A 15,212-nucleotide genomic window follows, 5' to 3' on the forward strand; every position below is an offset into this window, starting at 1 on the left:
AAGTGCATACCAGTTACTGACAGATAAACAGATTACTGTCAATAAGCCAAAGCTTTTAATACCCTTTTGTGAATATCGAAGGAAAAGGAAAAGAAATAAGTGAAAGCAAACAGTTTTGGTCTTGTGGCCGTCCAGTTCTTTAACATCCCCAGTCAAAGGTCAAATACTTTTGGCACATGTCATTGCAAAATATCTCTCTCTTTGTGTTTTTAAAATATAAAATGTTCCCACCCTTCAACACATCCAGAAAGGGATATACTGCAAAATTGGGGGGAAACGTTCATGTGTAAGATTTAAAGATACTTGCTTTTGGTCAATTCTTTCGGCAAGATGTTTCTTGAAAACTGAGGACTGGTTCATTTTATATAGTGCGATGTTTTTTTTTTTGGTTTTTTTTAAAAAATCTTTTTAACGTATTGTTTTTATGAAATACATTTGTGATCAATGATACATGTATCCAACGACTAGCTGCCTTTCAAAATATCAGGCAAACCCCATTTAATTTATTGCAAGGTTTGGTTTTAACTTTGAACAAAACCTTTGTCCAAATATCTGTGCTTTTATATCTGCCATAACTGAATGCTGCAGTTGGTCAAATTGATAAGGGAAAGAACTGAATGAAGAAAACTTATACTATATCATTAGACTTACTTTCATATTACAAGTACTTAATAGCAGTTTTTTTTCTCTTTTTTAAATTATTATTTCATTTTACACATAAGTCTTACTGAAGAAAAAGGAAAAAAGCTTGTCGGTAGCTTTGTACAATGACACTACAAGAACACATATACATGAAGTCAATACATAATAAAGCAGTTGTGTAGAGAATAAAATTACAATATTGCTCATCGTACATTCTTAAGAATGCTCTAACTTTTCAGTTAAAAATTGAGAAAACCATTCCTTTTTTTTGGTCTGTTTTTTTCTTCCTTTTCTCACTTTTTTTGGTATGTTTTTTTTATTTTTTAATATTTTTATTTTGAATTCCTTATATCTTGTTTAGGTATATAATACAGTTTTGGCTTCATTTCATTTTGAGCTGAGCTGGTTGCTTAGAATATCCCTCTCTCATTACAAAACAAAGAATGCACACACTTGAATCAGTCTGCTTGAACCACAAATAAGATCAAAAATAAAAAGAGAGAGAAGAATTAACCACAAGACTTTCACAAAATGTAAAGTGAATTTCTTTGAAACAACAAAGTTTTCCTTGATGGTTGTTAGTTAGTGTTCTGTTCAATATATAAATACAAGAATAACATGAATTGGAGAATGGCCTGTACAAATACTTGATATTATCAATAATAATAATAATAATAATAGTAATAATAATGATGATGAACTAGGGAGGTAAACAGTCACACACGCAAACATACAAACTCCTATACCACTGATGTTTACTGGAAGATAGGTGTGTTGGTTACAATATAAACGATTCTTAATTTGCTCTACAAGAAACCTTCACTATAACAATGGAAAAGATGTCACATTCATCACAGCTTTTAGACATAAAAATGCTCAAGTTTTACTTTAATACAAAACAAGCTTATTTCATTGTTTTTCTAGGCATTATATTGTTGAGAATTGCTTTTTTAGTTGTTTTTCAAACTCCAGACTCCTTGCAAACAAAGTCGTTTCAAAACTACAATTTTATTCCAGCTTTAACGATAAAGAGAAAAAGAAAGGTTATTATCAAGGACACTTTGAATACAAAACTGAACAACCTAAGAAAGGCATGGTCAGATTTTGCTGGTTTTGTCCATCATTTTATGAAAGCCATGACAAAAGTTATTGTCAGTAAGATCGCAAAGGCAGGTGGTATTTCACTTTACAGTACAAGACTTCCTGCCTTTGGCTCAGAGATGATGCCCTCAAATAAAATCTTTCTTAAATAGAGAGGATTAATAAAATATCTCAATCATCAAACAATGGTGCATTGTTACTTTTAAATATGGAAGCGTTACCCTTTTAACACATACAATGGCAGCATCACAGCTAATTATTATTACCTCTCTTCTTTTTTTCTTTTTCTTTTTTAACCATTTTTTTTCTTTTTGTTTTACATAAATTTTGTCATTTTCATGTACTTTTTCAAATCAACTGAAAATCGAGTTTCACTCAAGGATATATACTGCCTCAAAAGACAAGGAGAAGAAGTGAGAAAGAAAAGACAAGAGAAAAAAAAAAAGGAACAAATGACTTAAGATAACAAATAACCCTGAGACCAACAGCTACTGTGGAAATAAAATACATCATTTACCCAGCACTTGAAAATATCTTAAAATCACTTCCTCAATCAACATTTATATGCAATTTAGGGAAATTATAACTTCTTAAAAGTAAAAAAAAAAAAAAGTAAAAAAAAAGAGAAAAGGAAACAAAAATACCAATAAGCAATAAATTCTTACATTAAAGTTGCATAATTTTTCAGTGTACAATAACAACAATATTACCCCATGCAGGAGTTGCATGATTTTTTTTTCGGAATGCGTGATGTTTAACAGTATATACCTTTCTTTCGTTAATTTTTTTTTTCCATTTTTTTTTGATCTATTAAGTATTCATGATAACAAAAAAGAAGAAATAAACATGAAAAACACAAAGTACTGCATTTGACAAATATGCTGTTACTGACTGCTCTCTTCAGCCAGTGTAAAAAGAAGGGCACACATTCTCTGGTCCTAGTAATCTACATGTACACTCGCTCCAGCATATTTTATTGTATTTTTTTTTTTTCTCGTTTTGTTTTGCACCACATTGTTTACCAATCATATTAAAGAATCATCAAATAGTGTTTACACAATCTAAGATCCTCTTCAAAGGCAATAATAAGAATAATTTCAGTGAATGTTTGTTGTGATGATATAATATATAATATAAATTCTGAAATTTAAACTTTTTAATTTTTCAAACTTTTTTATTTTTTGTTTTATTAATTTTTTTCTTTTTTTTCTTCTTTAACTTTTTTAAAGATTTTTTTTTTTTTTTTTGGCTTTCTAGATTCATATAATCTTAAACAATGGCTAAGTTGGCAAATAAACATGCCCTTTGGTTTAATGATAGTGACACTGGCATTACACTTATGTTACTTGTACAACAGCTAGCTTGAAAAACAAAAGTTTGTAAAAATCTTAAGACTTTTCATGAAAAAGGTGGACATTGATGAAGACCAATTAAATAATTATGTGAAAGCACCCTCCGTTTGGACAGAGTTGAGGTGGTATTATGAAGACTTGATACTTGCAAGTGATTCCTCCTATTAAATTCTTCCTCCTTTCCTCCCCCACAATATTCAATTTTTTTGACTTTTGAAAAGAAAAAATTGGCAAAGAAAAGGCATCCTGATCTAAGAAAGGTTACAACACTCCAGTCTCAAATAAGCAGCTGTATTGTGGTACCAGCTGGAACCCTGTATTGACAAGACAAAAGTGGAATTACAATTTGGAGTAAAAACGATGACCTTTGTATGAATTCCCTGATTCCAGACATGTATAATAAAGCTCCAACTATCAAATACTTAATACACACGACACAAGCCTCCTGAGTTCTTGGTAATCTTACGTAAAGCGATAAACGCAAGGTTAATTGCAAATGATGATACTACTTCTACATATAGGTAATAAACTGACATGTAGGGGGGAACTTGACCACTTGTTGCTGTCAGCTACGTTAATTTATGACAACTCACACTTTTCATGATTGCACTCGCCTCCTCACCTCCTCCTCCTCCCAATAACCTCTCAAAACAAACTTTAATTTATTCATTATGACATGACCAAGAAGAGACTTTAAAATGAGTCAAATTGACTAGTGTTTCATAATTACTCTTAATTCATCTACTAATTCAATTGAATCATCTTCATTGGTAATAATGCACAATGACTTTTGCACAAACATAGCAGGCACCTCACAAGTTACACCAATCTGTTGAAACCATGTGGGGCAGGCTTAGGAATAAATCCTTTACATTTCTATCTAAACCTCTCTTCTATCCAACACAAGTTAATGACTGTAATAGCAATGCATCATCCAATACCATTCCAATACAGCTCAACCTAAATCTGTGGTACATAACATTCAATGTCTTGATTTCCAGGATAGCAATTACCATATTACAATTTGTATCTGCTCATAACGAATCTTTTATTGACAAATAGAACTGAATTTTGTTTTTTGGTTCGAGTTATATATATTGACATTTCTTTCCTGGATACATTCATACCTAATGTCCTGCAAACATTTTACTCCTTTCAGGCAGGTGGGGTGGTACTATGTATATAAAGAAAATTTGTAATACAAAACAAAAATAGATGTAACCATTTTTTCCTGACCATTTAATAAGTAAGGATGTTACTGCTCTTAAACAGTGACCATGGAAACTTGCACAATATAGGATTGATCACCACTATCTCTTTGCAATCTAAGTATATACAGAACAATTGCTCCATTCACAGGGGCATGGCATTGCCATCTCTGCACCGCTAGTATACCTTTGTATTTCAGAATCTCTTTACAGATGCATGGTCATTTTCATAACTCTTTTAATGTAGTATAACAACATAATTCAAAGATGTTTTCACATCAGCAGTGGTTTACATCCGAAGGATAAATCTGGAAGAAATCACAGCAAATCACTGTGAGCTATGAAAGCATATATGGACATTTATTTCAGCTGGAAGTTGTGAACCAGGCAAATCTAATAACACTTTCAAAGTTGCACGATAGTGCCCTTTCTGATCGACAAACTCCAGGGTTTTCCAGCCACCAAATATTTGATTCATTATAAAATCTCTTCCTTGGCATATTTTTAAGCACTAAAGAAAGTTGCACAGAAGAAAGAAACACCTTTTGGAGGTTGGTAATTAAAAATCTCTACTCGATAAGTTAAGAACTAGAAAAGGATTTTAAGCCTGAATGAGTTGCACACTAACAAGGCTTATTATAGAACGAATGTGAAAACAAGGCCTACATGGCAAATATTGAACTGGTACATTTTGAAAATCATATCAACCCAAAACCCCCCCCCCCACCATTCTTGATCACTATTCCTACAAGATATCTGCCAAAAATCTCTTTAACATTCGGTATATTTGCATCTCGATTTTCATAACAGTGAAGCACATCTATAGAATATGACATATGTGGAGAGAGGTGGAGCAACTCATATAAATAATCAAACGTTACTGTTGTCTCCAGGGCTCCAAGCTTTTAATACAGGAAAGCTATTACAACAAAAACACCTTCCTGTAAACTCCTCAGCCTCGTTACTACAAAATACTTGCAAAATGAAATTCTTGCATAATTGCAAACTTATTTGGCTTCTCTACATCTTTTCTTTCTTTCTTTGTGTTGACAACAGCAATTAAATTGTGTTCACAGATACTTATCGAGCTTACATTCTCTTTTTAAGAAAAAGAAATATAAATCTGACAGAAATTCCTTTAAGTACTCATAAGAAATGAAGATGAAATAGTGGCAGTCAAACTAGATGGTCAAATGGTCGTCGAACCAAGTGACCTTCTGGCCAATAGCTTTCCAATAACATTCTGCATTACAACAAATAACGGAGCGTATAAAACCCAGACGGTCAAAGGGACCTTCCAGGTTAGCGTGAGTCAGATTTGGGAATATTCTGTTTAATAGTTGTGAAGTAACTGTGGCTCAGCTGCTGCTTCAATGGAATTATAAACATGCTTCAATCTTTCACAGCTACTACATGAATACATCCCACCAGTTCTACCGTCAGAAAATTCTAAAGTACTAACCAGTCAACGATGGTCTTAGGAAAAACTTACACATACTTAAAATGCGAGGAAAACAAAGTACAAGATGCACAAATTTCAATAAAATAAAATTAATTATGGTCCTGATTACATATCGCAAGAAGTCCTCCTTTTAAATCCTGTTAATAACTTTTGCATATTATTCATACATTCAATCATCTGAACACTTTTATCAACCTTTCCAATCTCGATGCTCTCGAATGGGAGACAAGGATAGTTAGGCACTGTAAAATACTGTTCTGAGTTTCTTCTTTGCAGCGTAGTACATGGGACGTCTCTTAAACAAACAAGTACAATCAGTTCCCTTTAAGGGGGGACCAACTTGATTCTTTCCCTTCTTTCATTTTTTTTTTTTTTTTAACATTTTCTCATCTCTTTCTCAGAAAGAAAAATAGAGTGCAAAAATTTCTGAAAATACATAAAATGTTTTTATTGTACAATATTATTTGGGTCAGTGAAAGACATGAATCACACAGCTGGTCTGATCCTGTGAACTGCCGTTATTTCAGACGGGTTCCTTCATGCTGCTTTGAACTTGTCGTGGTCAGCCATAAAGGTAAGCTCTATTCAGTGGGCATTTCCTCCATGCTGAACTTGCCATTCAACTTTCAAATGCTGACCCGTGGTTACATGTCACATATCCTCAAAGACAAACAATAAAATGACACAAAAGCTGTCAACTGTCTCTCAAGTGAAAAAAAGCCGCTTACTGCCAACAAATTGCACTTCAGTGGGAGGGAAAGCAGAATCAGAAGTTGTGAAGACATTGAAAAAATGTTAATAACATCAACTTATTGTGCGCCTTACATGTTATATCCATGGCACCAACTTTGACGCGTCAAAAAAGTCAAATGGAATACAAAGACAAGATTTTCGATAAAGTAAGAAAAAAAGTTTCTCAAAAAGAAAACACCTCTGAAGATGGTTTTGCCGGCAGAATTCTTCATAGTGTAGTATATCAAATTCAATTCCTAAAGCTTCGATGTGGCACCAGATCTTTTCCATGGCTTTGGAACAATGTACATACGTCTCAAGAGCGAGGAAAAATATCTTTTAAAACGATTTGCAAACGGATGACTTCGAAGGTGCCACTATAAAATTCATCCATGAAGTTGGACATCAGACTCAATCTCTTCAAATACAGCACAAAAATGATTTTGCCTCTGCCTACATGTTCAATCTGCTGTTTACTCACCATGTTCATAAATTGCACACTTATATCCAGAACCAAACCTTGCATATTCACTGCTCCAGGTGTTTGCTTGATGCATCCAAATTGAAGATAATCTGTAACGTTCTCCAAGAAGCACCGACGAATCTAAGTCCTTTGTTTGCACCAGTCATCAAGAAAGTCTATTATCTCTCAAAGATTCCCTCCAATAAATTGTCAGGCTACGAAAATATAACCTCTAAAGTTCCTTTACTCTCCCCCTCTTACAACAATTGGAATCCATTATAATTTGGATGGTTATTACTGTGTTCCTTCAATTGCAAATGGAAAACCCCCATTGGGGCATTAAGAGGCAGTGCAAGTAATGCCAATATATACAAAGATACTGCAAGAATCCAACAATTGCTGGCTAAATTAAATCAAAACAGTTATGTACACATTTCAAAGTACACAAGGAAAACAATATTTATAACAAATATGAAAAAGAGGAATTTGAAGTAAGTAAATGAAATAAAAACAATCTTGTGGAATTCTGACATGTACATGGCAGCATAATGCCAACAAATTGCAAACCTGTGTGTGAGGTGAAGCACAATCTCAAATGATTGCTAATTCTACTGAAGAAACTTGTGTACAAGATCAGACTACCTGTATTTTCAGTACTGAACTTGCTAATTCAGAAGATCTTCAGGCAGGAGACCCCAGGTACTAATGCCGGTACCCCCCATACTGGTACCCATGCCTGAACCCATACCTGAACCCATGCCTGAGCCCATGCTAGCTCCCATGGGTCCACCAGAACTAGGGGACCATAAACTTCCCTGCATACCAGTCAGTCCTCCACCGAGACCACCGTTCCATTGAGCTGGGTTGGACATCCCACCACCATCATCCCATCCAAGTTTGTTCTGACCAGTGGACCACTGGCTGCTGGTACCTCCACCTCCACCGATCATAGCACCAATCTCATTCGGGTTCACAAAGCTAGCATTCAAACCAAATGCAGGAGAATTCAGCATCTGACAAGCCTTCACAGCATCTTCTCTATTCTTGTAGGCAACCAAGGCAATGCCTTGTGCTTGATTCAGATTGAACTGTTCTACTACACCATTTCGCTGACACAAGATGTGCAAGTAACTTGAATCAACCTGCAATGGAACCAAATATACCGAGACAATAAGTTTCAATTGTATACTTACTCAAATTCTTAAATATGTGCATATTCTATAACACTAGTCCTAACCTCTTTTTAATGAACAATCATATTCCCACCAAGTTGATATGCAGGAAACTGTGTGCTAGCATCATGTTTCTTTGACCAGCTGATTGGCATATTGACCACTGGCTATTAATCGAAATCGAAACTGAGGCTAAAGAATATATGGGTTTGCAGAACAGATTAATAAATCATTGCACAAAACAAGAAATGGCTTTGTCGTGAAAAAATATCAGTTTGCGGTTACTGGCAATGAGGCTAAATTTTACCGATACAGACATGCCACAGATATTGCAAATATCAGCCGATACCGATATCGCAAACAATCATCGGCGCAACGCTACTTAGAATAACCAGTGAAGATAATAATCAGCAAACAACCCTATGAAATCATGGACCTATGAAAACCTCAAAAGATGCTGTAAACAATAGTTATGAAAAACTTTTGTGAACAAAATCCATTGCATCTCTGTAGAAAGCGATTTTAAACGCCTTCAATCATTGTCCACAAAGGAACCCACAGCTCAAACTCTTGTAAAAAATAAGACAGGTAGATGTACAAATAATTACTATTTAATTGTATAACTTTACCGGCTTTGCTGATAACAAGCAGCTGGCAAGCATTTGGGACAGCAGCAGAAGTCATGTTGTATTGCTAATCATATCGTGTATTGTTATGCCGCTTATGAAATAAAGATGAGACTGCCATTTGCTACATCACACACTGACTAGGTAGGCATGAAGATCAATGTGAAAATCCCTTTTACTTACATTGGCAACGTTCTTTATAATGAGCCAATTGGAACCTACACCAGTCATCCCATCATTTCCACTCCAGGAACCTGTGAATTAAAATATATAGTCTCCATACAATCTAAATCAAATAACAACACTAGCAATGAACCAGCAAGCCACTGTTGCTTAGTGATTCCTTCCTACGATTTATTACAAAGTTTAATAGTAACACTACACATAAGATTTACAAACTTTGACCATTATTGACTACAGGAGGGATGAAGTACAGGAGGGAAGCTATTTCATCCAAGATTTATTCTTATTCTAACAATTGCCAGGATTTCAACCCAAGCAACCAACATCATTTGTGAATGTGGCCAGACAATTCATTTATGTATACATCACAGAGAAGGTATACATTATAACCTGAAGAAGCCAAAATACATCACACTGAACTACACCTAAGTTTTGAACCAACTCTAGTAAAACTCACCAGAACCAGAATCCCAGCTTCCACCACCTGGTCTGCTACTCCAATTGTTATTGCGAGGATTGTTCTCAAGTCCAGGAGGAGGACCAGGTCGATTAGGTCGTGACACAAAGCCTGGCACAGACTGCTGACGAGTGAAGCCACCGCCGCCACCGCCACCATCTTGGTAGTTCCATCCTCCTCCAGAAGTTGACTGGGAGCGTCGGTTTCCATGGCTTCCCCATACCTGAGGACTTGGTTTCATTGGACGGGTCAGGATACCAGTCAGATCATCATGCTTTTCCCGTTCCTTCCCAGGCGTCTTACCGACAGGGAGGGTGCTGGACAAGGGCCCTACACTGCCTGGGGTCGCATCTGGGTCATTGGCAACGTCAAAGTTTCGTGGTTTCCATGGTACACCTGGCTTGAACTCGGGGACTCCATCACCATGGTCGTCCATGTTCGACTGGGGGAATGGCCAAGCTGAAGAATCAGAAAATGCAGAGTCTGCACTGTTAGGTTGGCTATCAGAAGCAGCTGGTGATGTACTGCGTGAGTTATCTTCAGGTCGCATTGGTTTAGGAAGATTTCCTGGGTGGCGATTGAATTGCCTGTTCTGCTGTTGTTGTTGCTGCCTCTGTTGCTTGTTGAAGAATTGTTCCATCCTGGACTGCTGAGGTTGGTGACTTCCCATATCCTGCCCAAATCCAGTACCTCCCAAGAAACTGGAATTGCCCAAGTCTGAGTCGCCAGGCATCACTGTGCGGTTGTTTGAAAAGGGTGCCCTAGGACGGGACTGACCCATCTGGTTCTGAGGCATGAACCTACCATACATCTCCTGTTGTCGGTTCATGAATCCAGCCTTACCACCAGTGTTACCTCCTTGCATACTTTGTAGTTGTGCTAGGAGTTGTGGGTTCTGCTGTAGAGCATGTAGAAGCTGTTGAGGGGATGTCAAGTTTTGGTTGAGTCCAGCCACAGCTTGCATGAGTTGTTGCTGTTGCTGCTGTTGTTGTTGCTGCTGTTGTTGCATTGGGTTGAAATTGCCACGCATAGGTTGATTGTTACCAGCATTCATCTGTCCCTGAAACTTTGGTGGTGGGATCCTTTGGTTCTGAGGACCCTGTCCGGGGAAGCCAGGACCTCCTACAGCACCCAGATTAGCCATACCTTTGTTTCTCATATTTGACATCATATTCATCGACATGTTGCCAGGCATATCCCCACCGCCACCATGTAGCTTCATAGCTGAGAAATTTAAATCCAAATCTCCACCAGTCTTCATAGGGTCCTGGCCCATTGCCATCAGCTCTTCTATAATAAGAAAGCATAGAGGAGACAGAACATTACCAGATTGCTGCAATTTCAGTGCAAACTAAATCACACCTTTTCACATATTTCAGATCTTTCGTTTGATCAGCAAGGATTCAAACTGAGATCAGAGTTACAGTATTTTCCAGAAAATGTTTGCCATAAATTTGCTGAATATAAATTAGAGATATCCTCTACAGTAGATGCTTCTTGGCTGTTCCATAAACATTGGTAACAATTTAGTTCTGCACATTATGGTCTGTTCTTTCCTCTGCTAACTTCATGCTGGCTGCACTATGAACAACCATGTACTACAAATGGTTAGAAGAGTAATGAGTTTCCCACAATAACTTTGTTAAATAGTAGTTTCAAATTAGCTTCCATTACATCCACTATCCAAGTCAAAAAGTTTGTGTTCCTTGTACATGTGAATATCCTACTTAACCAGAGTATTGTCTCTGTTATTTTTACTGCCAGCCAATATAGTCACTATTACTTTGGAATACTGCAGGATGACTTCCACAAGCACAATAAGATGATTTAGTGCTCATACATTACTCAGTGGAATATCTTAATCTCCCCCTAGAGCAATGTCTCCAGCACCAAGCTTATTTGAAAAAGTGACTACCAAAACAAATAACATCATCAATGGATGTGTATGATGAGGGTTCACCTACCAAGTGCACTTTGGAAATTCATGTTATGTTTCTTCAGCATCATCTCAGATTCTTCTTTGGGGAAACCTTTGTCAGTCAAAGCTCTCAGTTTCAGTGCAATCTGACTGGGGTTTCTGTTACCATTAGGTATCTCCGGCTACAAGTCAAAGGAAAAGAATCCCAGTCAGACTCAATCAACATCCTAGCACAGATCAGGTCATGTCTCTTTTACCTTTCTAATATCTTACCAATCCAGAGATCATGCAGAAAAGAATTTACATGGTCCTTTCCTTTAAGGCACCTACAATATGTTGCCCTCAGGTGATATAGGAATTACCAAAACAAATTTTGTTACTTCCCAAATGCTTAAAGGCATTGAAGACTCGCCCCAAACCGCGTGCTGCCATCTGAAAAAGTTAACTTTCCGTTGCTTGCAAGTGACGTTTTGTTCGTGTCGCTACAAAATGCAGACAGTACAGTAGTGAAACGTGACACCTTGTTATCTTTAGCTGGACCTGAGATGTCCATCGCTCTATTGTTTGTACACTGTGCTGTGGGTATTGACCGCAGCTGTATGTACACTAGTGTATAATTACCAAAGGTAGCAAGCTGTGTGTGTGCATTTTCTGGGATTGATGGTGGTGTCTAACACTTCTGTTACACCTCAATCGAAACTAGGTCAGATTACCGGCATTAGACGTTTTGAGTCTTCACACCCTTTAAGAGGGAAGACTTAACAGAGACTGATAAGACTTAAAAGCAACTGATGTGAAAATTAACTTACCCCTGGTTTTCTTCTCATGTTCACTGCAGCATCACTGTTCTGTGAGCCTCTATCCCATTCATCATCTCCCCAGTGTCCCACTACGAAGAAACATACAAAATCACAATTACAGTTCTGTGTTAAATTGTGTAATGTGGTGTGAACCATGAAAGTTGACTGAAACACACACCACCTTCATCATTTGCAAAGCATTTGGCTTGGTAATTCTTTGTCCCAAATTTATGTCATTCAGATATATATGGTCAGTATGGTAACTTGGTTGTTGCCAATGAATCTCAACAAGCAATAACAAAGCATGTTGAATAGTGATGTGAACAGTCCAAAAATGTGCTCCCGGGTACCTGTTTGCTAACTTCGGTCGGTTCCCTCGGGTGCCCTGTTCATTACACATTCAACATAACCTTCCCCCAACTCTGCCTATACCATAGCAGCATACATAAGCCTAAGATTGGCAAAAAGAACCACCTCTAGAATTTTTGGATCACAAATGACAGTATTTCCCTAACTTACAAAAGTGAGCAACGGTAATACTAACTTGAACTGGAGGGATTTGCAGGTTCTTCGTTCCATGTTTGCATAGATTCCCGAGATTGAGTACTGCTTCTATTGTTGCCACCCCAGGAAGATGAAGACTGTTGGCTTTCATTCGTCCACTTGTTTGTTTCTTCAGCAGGAGTCCTTGGCAGGCTCTGCCACTCTCCACCACTCTCCGATTCTGACTTAGACCTACTGGTTGTAGCAGAAGTGGGAGTACCGGGATCATCCCATCCTCCTATCTTCTTCTGTGGTTGTTGTTGTTGTTGCTGTTGCTGCTGCTGCTCTGTGCTACTACTGAACCCGGCAGGTGCACCGTCCTCAGAGCTTGGTGTACTCGGTGGTTTGCTGGAGGGCACGGATGGAGATTGCATAGTACTGGTGCCAGCTGCTGTCGCTTGAGCAGCAGCCTTTTGCTTCAGTTGCTTCATACGGAGAACATTCTTTGCACTCATTTCAGTAACCCAGGAATTGTGCTCCTTACTGTCTCCCCAGACATAGGTGCCATCATCCATTCCAAATGGCTTACTAGGATCGGAGGGACTCAACTGTCCCCAACCAGTAGGGACGATTTCTTGTGGAATGTCTAGCATTGGTAACCAGCCAGAACCTTGTGGCACAGGCTGCTGCGGCGGCGGTTGACTGTCTGCTGGAAATGGTTGCTTTTTCGCAGTATCTTCTTTGTTCCATGATCCATAGTTACTGTCAGATGTTGGTGGCTTAACTGGTGGGGCACCTGAGCCCCATGCGCTACCACCACTGCGATTATTATCAGCATTAGAGGGTTGACTCCACTGTGTTGGTGTTGGTGGTGGCTGTGTCCAAGCTTGAGGCTTTGGTTCGTCTGGGTTTCCCCAGGCCTTAGTTGTAGAAGACGAGTGAGCTCCCCAAGCAGATTCAGGCTGTGGTGGTTTGTTTTGTTGACCAGAGTTGCCCCATGGTGACTTCGGTGGTTCCTTATTCCAAACATTTGGAGGTGGCGGTGGAGGATTTTGTTGTTGACCACTCCAAACAGCAGTACCATTGTCGCCTGCTTGATGACGTGCTGGGGCTGCTTTGACATTACCTGGGTCTACTACATCCCACTTTGTACCCTGGTTGACGGGCTTCTTTCCCCACTGGGTAACACCGATTCCAACTCCTTTTGCACCCCCCTCCATTCCTTGATTTCCTGGGTTACCACCCCATGCTGTCTGAGGTAGCTTTGCTGGTCCTCCAGCAGAGGCTTCTCCCCAACCAATCTGGCTGCCATTGCCTGGTGCAGAGAAGGGTCCCCAAGCTCTACCAGATGGAGGTTGTTGTGGTTGTTGTTGTGGTGGTGGTTGTTGTTGATGTTGTTGTTGTTGATGTTGTTGTTGCTGTTGTTGAGCAGGATGGTTATTTGCTTTCCCACCCCATTGGTTGTTTGATCCTCCAGATGGTCCTCCCAATGGTTTGTTCCAAGCAGATTGTCCAGCAGCTGGATCAGGTTGCCTTGAACCCCAAATATCAGTGCCAAGGGCCTCTTGGTCTTCCACCTTCTCAGACTGCCCCCACCCAGTTGGAGTATTGTTCTCTTGTGTACTAGTTGGAATAGAGCCCCATCGTGATACATCTCCTGCTGCTGAGGGAGGTGGTATGTCCCCCCATCCAGTAGGTACCCCACTTGTTGGAGTCACAGATCCCCATCCAGATCCACCACCAGGCTGCAAGTTTTGTGAATTCTGAGCATCCCAGGATGGTGATTCACCTGAAACATAAACAGACAACTATGAAATACACATAGAAAACTCTTAAAGATATCCATGGCAATGATCAACATTTAATACGGTGCTTCAGAGTGTTTTCTCTATCTGATCAATGAATCTATGCAAACAAATAGTGTTTTCTTTTAAAGATAGCAGAATTGCAAATGATAACAATGACCAAGTACAAGGTTGCTTCTTTAAAACATGTATGAACAACATACGTAAGGTCAGTATTGCCATAATTACTGGTACAGACTTACCATTGATATGACTTATTTACAACCAGTGAACTGTCACTACCAAAAACAATAGCATTGTTGTACTCACATTTGATGTACCCACATATCAATTAAGAAAGTTTATTACAAGCTGAACTTTTGCAGTTATTGCATTCACAAAGATTAGCTCTGTTGGCCTCAACCTACACAGAAAAGAACAGAAGTCTTGTACTCAATGAGGTGGATCAGCACACCAAGTGTGAAGCTCATCTAAGCTTACTTTTTGGAGTTATCATAATTACAAGGCTTTCAAAACTTTGACTTGTTGAACCTCACATGACATTTGACCTCCACATCAACAGATACACAAAGTGGTTTCTACATTCCTCAGTATGACCTTCATTCACGTTTCACTTTTTGACTTGTGTAACAAGGGTTTCAGACTTTCACTCTGTTGACCTTTAACCAATTCCAATAGGTTTCTTGTACTCAAGAAGGTGCATCTACCAACCAAATTAGAGAGTTACCCACTATGTCGTTTGGAGCCAAGGCCAAGGCATGCGTCACACACACAAATGCCATCACCATTGCATCATATTCCTTGGGAC

At 38.6% G+C, this 15,212-nt stretch overlaps 1 protein-coding gene across 4 annotated transcripts in view; it reads right to left on the reverse strand.

Annotated features, from left to right (window-relative positions):
• Positions 1-954: 954 nt before the first annotated feature.
• LOC139960262 (uncharacterized) overlaps positions 955-15,212 on the reverse strand; it is a 64,933-nt gene continuing 50,675 nt past the window's right edge. For all 4 annotated transcript variants that reach the window (XM_071958483.1, XM_071958481.1, XM_071958482.1 and 1 more), the window contains 6 exons: positions 12,661-14,388; positions 12,126-12,205; positions 11,363-11,498; positions 9,399-10,688; positions 8,942-9,012; positions 955-8,102 (listed from right to left, as the gene is read on the reverse strand). In XM_071958483.1, the coding sequence (XP_071814584.1) occupies positions 7,626-8,102; positions 8,942-9,012; positions 9,399-10,688; positions 11,363-11,498; positions 12,126-12,205; positions 12,661-14,388 (3,782 nt within the window). In that variant the 3' untranslated portion in view covers positions 955-7,625. The remainder of the gene's footprint in view (positions 8,103-8,941; positions 9,013-9,398; positions 10,689-11,362; positions 11,499-12,125; positions 12,206-12,660; positions 14,389-15,212) is intronic.

This window comes from Apostichopus japonicus, chromosome 19, assembly GCF_037975245.1.
Source record: "Apostichopus japonicus isolate 1M-3 chromosome 19, ASM3797524v1, whole genome shotgun sequence".
Lineage (NCBI taxonomy): Eukaryota > Metazoa > Echinodermata > Holothuroidea > Aspidochirotida > Stichopodidae > Apostichopus > Apostichopus japonicus.